Here is a 7212-nt window from a genome sequence, read left to right on the forward strand (position 1 = left end):
ATAACTCTAATCCCTTATCTCTTAACTCTCCTACATCACCTCTGTCATCCCGCTCTAGGACTCCTATTTCAACCTTACCTTATCACCCTGAGTCCACTGCCACTTAACTCTTCATACTCATCTTTATCTCCTTCTCTGCTAACTAGATCTCTAACTGTTGATTTTACTGAATTCAATGTTAACGATAATCACACTAACTCCCCAAACGTAGACACCCTATGACCTTGCACCCTTCTACTATGACCAAAAAACATGTCGCACTTCTTGCCAAACATTCCCTTAAACCGGATTATCTTCAAGTTGAACCTCTCAAGTACAAACAAGCCTCTTTGTGTCAAGAATGGAAAGATGCTATGCAGACTGAGTTTGATGCAATTTAGGCTACCAACACCTAGATATTGGTTCTCCATCCACGTCATACGTATATCATTGGAAGTAAATGGGTTTTTCTTATCAAAAGAAAACCATATTAGAGCATTGATCGCTATAAAACTTGACTTGTTGCAAAAAGTTTCTCACAACAACCAGTATTGATTACAAAGAAACATTCAGCTATGTTATCAAAACTTCCACCATTCGAGTTCTTCTATCGATTGCTACCTCTCAGAATTGGGATATTCAACAGTTTGATGTCTCGAATACCTTTCTTCATGGCACTTTATAGGACGAGGTTTACATGGAGCAACCACAAGGTTTTATCTCTGTTTCTCACCCATCTTTTGTTTGCAGGTTACAAAAATCTTTATATGGCCTCAAGCAAGCTCTACAGGCCTGGTTCACTTGCCTGAGTCACTTCCTCATCTCCCTTGGTTTTCATATTTTAAAGGCTGATAGCTCACTCTTTATTTATCACCTGGCACTGACAAGCTCTTTCTTCTTGCTTATGTTGATGATTTAATTCTCATGGAGAATAATTCAGCTCTCATTACCAAAATTATTATGTCTTTCAAGGCTGAGTTTCCAGTATGAAACCTTGGCAACCTTCACTAATTTTTGGGCATTGAAGTCAACTATGAGAAAGATGGTCTCCTGCTCACTCAAACAAAGTATATTCAAGACTTACTTTCTCGAACATGCCTTAAAGATGCCAAGCCATGTCCTACACTGATGGTTAGCTCTCCTATCTTATCCAAGTCCATGGGGGACCCCCTTTCGGATGGTATTATGTATCGCCATGTTGTCAGTGCCTTACAATATGCCACAATCACCATACCAGACATTAGCTACTCAGTCAACAGACTATGTCAGTTCATGAATTCCCTAATTGAGACTCATTGGAAAGGAGTTAAATGCGTTATGCGTTACCTCAAGCACACAACTTCTTTTGGTATTCTATTATACAACACTCGACTTCCAATGCTTCAGTGACAGTGATTGGGGCAGGTGTCCTGATGATCGAAGATCGAACTGTGGTTATGCTATCTACCTCGGCAAGAATCTGGTCTCCTGGGTTGTAAAAAAACAACCTACCATAGTCCGCTCCTCTATAAAAAGTGAATACAAGGCTATAGCTAACACCACCTCTGAGCTGCTATGGTTACGGGGACTGTCGGGGGTTGTTAAGGACTCCTACTCGTCATCAACCACTCTCCTTATGCTTATCATATCACAGAGTGTAGCTCACCTCTATCTCTTCTATCTCCTCCTTGCAGTTATCCATATCACAGGCTATAGCTCACCTCTATCTTTTCTATCTTTTTTCTTCTATCTCCTCCCTGCAGTTATCCATATGACAAGTTGCACTATATATGCTATATATCATAATAAGGAAATACAGCAGATTGTTTTCACTAAGTTAGTGTAAACCTAACACTCAAATGCCGTTTGCAATGGATGTTTAAAGAGATGATTGCCAATAAAAATTTTGTCCTCATCCAAGCTTCATCATCATCTAGTATTTTTGTGATGAATCAAGACTATTTTATAGCACATTTCATGCTCTAAATTTGATTAGTTATAACACTTATGTGTCATGGGTAACAAGTGGTGATATCATAAAGCAATATAAAAAATTCATATTTATTTTTCTTCTCTTCTTTAATATTTTAACACTACAGTGGCAAAAATTCATGTTTACATGCTGGTGGTGTGAATAAGAGCCAGTTTTTTGTTCTCTTTTAAGAAGATTGAAGAAGAGTTGTTCGGTTTCCTGAATTATTAGATTTTTGGATTATTGAATATGTAGATTATTATAAATAACAGGTAGATTTATTAAAGTAGTAATACTTTCTATTATTAAAAAATGGAGATGTTAAAGAGTTATTGAAGTTCATTAAGCTATTGTTAGTTTAGACTTCTTGAAATATATGTGTGGTGTGTGTGTCTTGCCACGGGACTTTCTTTCCACCAATATCGTTGGAGAGTCAACAATATAACCAGCCACAAACAAAAGGGTAGCATTATTTAAAGGAGGGAGAGCAAACACTTCATAATAATAACTTCAAATTATAACATACTAGATTACTGACATTAAAAACATGACATATTGATCTTCTTTATTCTCAGTTCAAGAGAATAATCCTATAGGAATATTTTAGGAAGATCATTTACATTTCTCACATGAATTCATAAACAGAAACTCGTAATAAGCCACATTGGACTAGACATTTGCGACGTTATTAAGGAAGTCAGTAAACCACAAGGCTGATGCTTTAGGTTGTCTATCTGATGGGTCACTGTAATTCACATAATTTAAGCCAAATCGTACTGTGAATCCCTGAACAAATTCATAGTTGTCTAATAACGACCACGCAAAATATCCTTGAACATTGCTTCCCTCACTGCACAAAATGAAAAATTAAGTAAGAAAAATATATTTCATACAATCGTATATGTTTCTGCATATGTACACACGACAAGTCTTTGTTTATGTTCCTTACACTAATTAAATATACTTACTTGATAGCTTTTTTAAGAGCTGAGAGATGGGTTTGATAGTAATCAATTCGTCCTGTATCACTTAATGTTTCATTAAGTGATATTGCACTGCTGTCGGCATAACCTGAAATAAAAAGATATTTTTTGTCATTATTCAAAAGAATACCTGGTACATATATTCGCCAGATATAATTTAACAATAAAGGAATAAGATATACCGTTTTCTGTAATGTACGTGAGAGGATTGTTGTACTTCTTTCTCACATAAGTAAGAAGATCATAAAATCCCGTAGAATTGTAAAAAAATAACGTTGACTGCAAAGTTTAAATTTGATGTTAATTAAAAAATAATTGAAACTATTATTTTTTTTAAAATAAAGGTATCTTTTTATCGTATATATGGTTCTTACATTTGTACCAATTGGAACGCCGTCACGAACATCTGTAGTAAAAGAAAGTATGTATTTAAATTAACATACGATCATACCACCACTAATACGTAACTTCAAATTTGATTCTTGCCAGAAAAAGTTAAAATTTTTTACGAGCTTTAATTTACTATACATATATGAAATGTTATAACATTAGTGTTAGTTGTACTTACTTGTAGTTCCAAATCTGCCATCTGTTAAAACACTTGGTTTTGTAGGATCAGGTGCACCAGTATTAAATGCATATAGTGGAAAATAATAATTCAGACCAAGAAAATCAATTGATCCTTTTATAAGTTTAGATTCCCACGGAGCGATTTTTGGTAATCTTTTGCCAACTAACTTTTTCATAGATGTTGGATAGTCGCCAAATGCTATTGGATCCAAAAACCTACAAAAATATAGTGAGAGAAAACTAGGTTTTATATCCATCTTGTGATACGTTATATCAAATATATATGTAAGTTTAATTTATTTTCTAGCCATGATTTTGTCCTTAATTTAATATTATTCATGTTAATTATTTCTGTTGATCATGCCATGGCCTCATTCCTTTTGGAAGCATGTTAATAGAAGTCGAAAATAAGCTCGATTACTTACCATCCGAGCTTGAAATCTTGAGCTCTTTGAGCAGCATTGATATCATCAATTGTATTTCTCAATGGATAATACCAATTAGCTACTAATGTAATACCTATCTTGCCTTTCTGAGTTTCCTGCAATATTATTATTTTTCTTTTAAAAAAATAAATAAGCTATACGAAGGATGTCATAACAAAAATAAAATTTTACTCCAAAATAAATAAATACTTTTAAGAGATATAAAAACTATATGAATTTTTAAAAGTGCGATATACTTTTTCAGCAGTTAATTATAACCTTATATTCTCTTCTATATAACTGAACAACTTCTGCATGGGCAAGAAGTTCATGGTAGGCTACGATATATGGTTCGGTTCCCGAATCTCCTCCTGTGCAATTTTTGTGCATCCAAGCAGAACATCGTCCAGGCGCTTGTTCGCCTTTTCCATAAGCATTAAACCCAAGGCTGTAGGGTTGATTAATTGTTATCCAGTACTTTACTTTATCACCAAATTCTCTAAAGCAAAGATTTGCGAAATCCCGATAATCAGACCTAATACCACAAAAGATCATCTAGTAATTAGTACAAGATTTCAAAGTATTTTATTAATTATTTCATAGCAAATTAAGAATGTCAAACTCTGTTTTTCAACACGATCCTTTTTTACTGCACAGCAAACAAAAAACTATGTTTTTGAAATTACTTACACAATGTTACGATCCAAAAGTCCTCCGTACATGTCTTCTAAAGTTTGAGGAACATCCCAGTGAAAAATAGTCACGAATGGTTCTATACCTGTATTTGTTCGTAATATTATTAAAGTAATTAATATTAGAACAAAAAAATATTCTCGCAAATTATACAAGTAAAATATAATTGATCATTAAAAAAAAAAAGTTCAAATGACAACCGTTATCTAAGAGCTCATTGATAAGGTTCTTGTAGTATTGGATCCCTTCTTCATTTATTCCTCCACTTATTCTCCCCTCTGAAAATGGTATTAATTGTTGAAACAAACAAATTATGTTTAAAAAGATGGCATAGATAACTGAAATAGTTTGTCTAACAAGAAAAAATACATCCTATCAATTATAAAGGGAGAAAATCATCTTACTCGGCAATACTCGAGACCAAGCAATGGAGAATCTATAGCCATTCACGCCCATGTTTTTCATCATCTCAACATCCATCTATTATGGTGGGAAAACAAATTAGTAATACGAAAAATCATAAAAATTCTACTAATTAAATTTCTTTTTAATCAGCAATACCTTATAAAGGTGGTATGAATCGGTAGCTTGATCAGCATCGGTTCCATCACTTGACTTTTCTAAAATTTCAACACAGACATCCACGTAATTATTCATATATATACATATAAAGTAAAAAAGATTCTACAATATATTTTTGCTTAAGAAACTATATATTTAAGTGAAAATATGTACCTGGATATCTGTGAGTAAAACTATCCCATATGTTAAATGCTCTATGCGTCACACCTTCGATCTAAAAAAATACAATTAAATATGGAACATTAAAAACTGATATAATATTATACAATAATCAAACACAGTCCTATGTTAAGTACACATATATGTACAAATATAATTCTATGATATAATTTTCTGTCATTTTATATAAAATTGTTACTTCTTAGAATTTATTTGCTGTACGTATTTAAATTTTTAAATAAAAACATGTACAAATCTAAGAATTTTAAACAAATTAAAATTATGTCAAAAACTAAAATAAATTATAGAATTAATAACTTCAAAATTATTTATTTTTTTATTAGTTGATACCTGAAAAGCTGAAGTGGCAGTACCCCAAATAAAATTATTAGGAAAATCGCGGCGGTTCAAACTATCTTCGTCAAGAATTTTAAAAGAACCGATATCCTCATCATTAATGATAGATAAAGGTAAATTGCGAGCTCCGTTAGTACAAACTAATGGTAGAACAAGAACTAGAAGGAAGAGATTCCGATACCCTCCTCCTTGAATTGTCATACTTGCTTAATTTTTGGCTTGCTGTGAGTTCTTTGGTCCCAAAACTATCATTTATATAGGAGCCGGAGCTCTCTTGCGAAGAGACCTTCACAATTACGTAATACTATATATAAAACCATCAAGTACTGGCCAATGCATGTGGAGAGAAGAAAAGATTTCTTATTCGCAAGTGTGGTGTTTCTTGGAGATGACCCTACTGACAGAAAGGGTACGTGTGTACGTATGTGCGTAGATGCTGAAAGTTGATAGTTAAGATTTTATTGATTTAAATTCACGTTAATACCAAAACGCAGATTCTTTTTAAATTCAGATAAATTTGAGCGAAATAAAATTCCTCCGGAAACTGCCGGTAAAATTTTTCAAAACAGAAAGCAGAAGAAACCATTCAAAACAGCCAGCCAAAATAATTCATTCTTGGAAAGCGCATGAAAAATGATCTCCAAAATAATCTAATCCCATCCAACATCAGTTTCTCTGTACACACACACACACACAAACACATATATTAGTGTGAAAAGCTAATTAATGTGATGATTTGATATGGTATGTTATTACAGAAATGGGTGTTTGTATAAGTTTTCTATATTTTACATCTATAATTAACGTGATGATAAAAAACACATATGTCGTGAAAAGCTTATTAATGTGATGATTTGACATGGTTTGTCATTACAGAAATTTGTGTTTGTATATTTTTCTATGTTGTCACAACCACGTATATCATAAATTTAACAGTAATAGCTCCAGGCTTCTTCGCTACCCATATTTGTAGATGTATTGATGTATATGCCTGTCTTATCAGAGCTTTATTTGGTTAATTATTTAATTAAAACTTAACTTACTTCTAAAAAGGAAAAGAAAATACTACTCTCCTCCAGATTTACTTCACAAAGTCTGAGGGTGTGCTTAGAATAATTTTGAAATATATATATACTTAACTGGCTGAAAGATAATAACGATTATACTAACTCTAAATGGTAATTGATTTGATTGCTTTTGAGTTTTTAATTATATGCTTAATTAATATAATTCAATAATTACAAGAATATTCTTGGCATATAATTAATTAAACTACTTACATGTACTAATTTTGAAATGATTAACGCATAATTAAAATAATTACTACATACATTTTTATGCTTCTTTAATTATCACATATTTAGTAATTATTAAAATAAATTATTTTAACTGATGTCACATTTTTATTTATTTTAACAGAGAAATATATATTCAATTTAATAATTACTATTTTACACATTTTATACGATATTTTTTATTTATTGTATATTTTAATTAATTAATTAACCCATAT

General features: G+C 32.0%; 1 protein-coding gene across 2 annotated transcripts; it reads right to left on the reverse strand.

The window, feature by feature from the left end:
• Window positions 1-2399: 2399 nt before the first annotated feature.
• On the reverse strand, window positions 2400-5934 carry LOC148266588 (myrosinase 5-like). Of its 2 annotated transcripts, XM_088214939.1 has the most exons (13): window positions 5694-5934; window positions 5337-5397; window positions 5163-5221; window positions 5006-5081; window positions 4802-4879; window positions 4599-4686; window positions 4188-4443; window positions 3909-4024; window positions 3482-3699; window positions 3288-3319; window positions 3096-3192; window positions 2899-3001; window positions 2400-2780 (listed from the first exon to the last, which is right to left on the reverse strand). In XM_088214939.1, exons 1-13 carry the CDS (start codon window positions 5898-5900, stop codon window positions 2600-2602), a joined length of 1572 nt encoding a protein of 523 aa, XP_088071065.1. In that variant the 5' UTR covers window positions 5901-5934; the 3' UTR covers window positions 2400-2599. The 2 variants fall into 2 exon arrangements, with proteins under 2 accessions (XP_088071065.1, XP_088071066.1); XM_088214940.1 differs by lacking the exon at window positions 2400-2780 and having other exon boundaries at window positions 2895-3001; window positions 5694-5933.
• Between the last annotated feature and the right edge of the window lie 1278 nt (window positions 5935-7212).

The sequence above is a fragment of the Carica papaya genome, chromosome 3, assembly GCF_054855325.1.
Source record: "Carica papaya isolate Zhongbai chromosome 3, ASM5485532v1, whole genome shotgun sequence".
In the NCBI taxonomy this organism is placed as follows: domain Eukaryota; kingdom Viridiplantae; phylum Streptophyta; class Magnoliopsida; order Brassicales; family Caricaceae; genus Carica; species Carica papaya.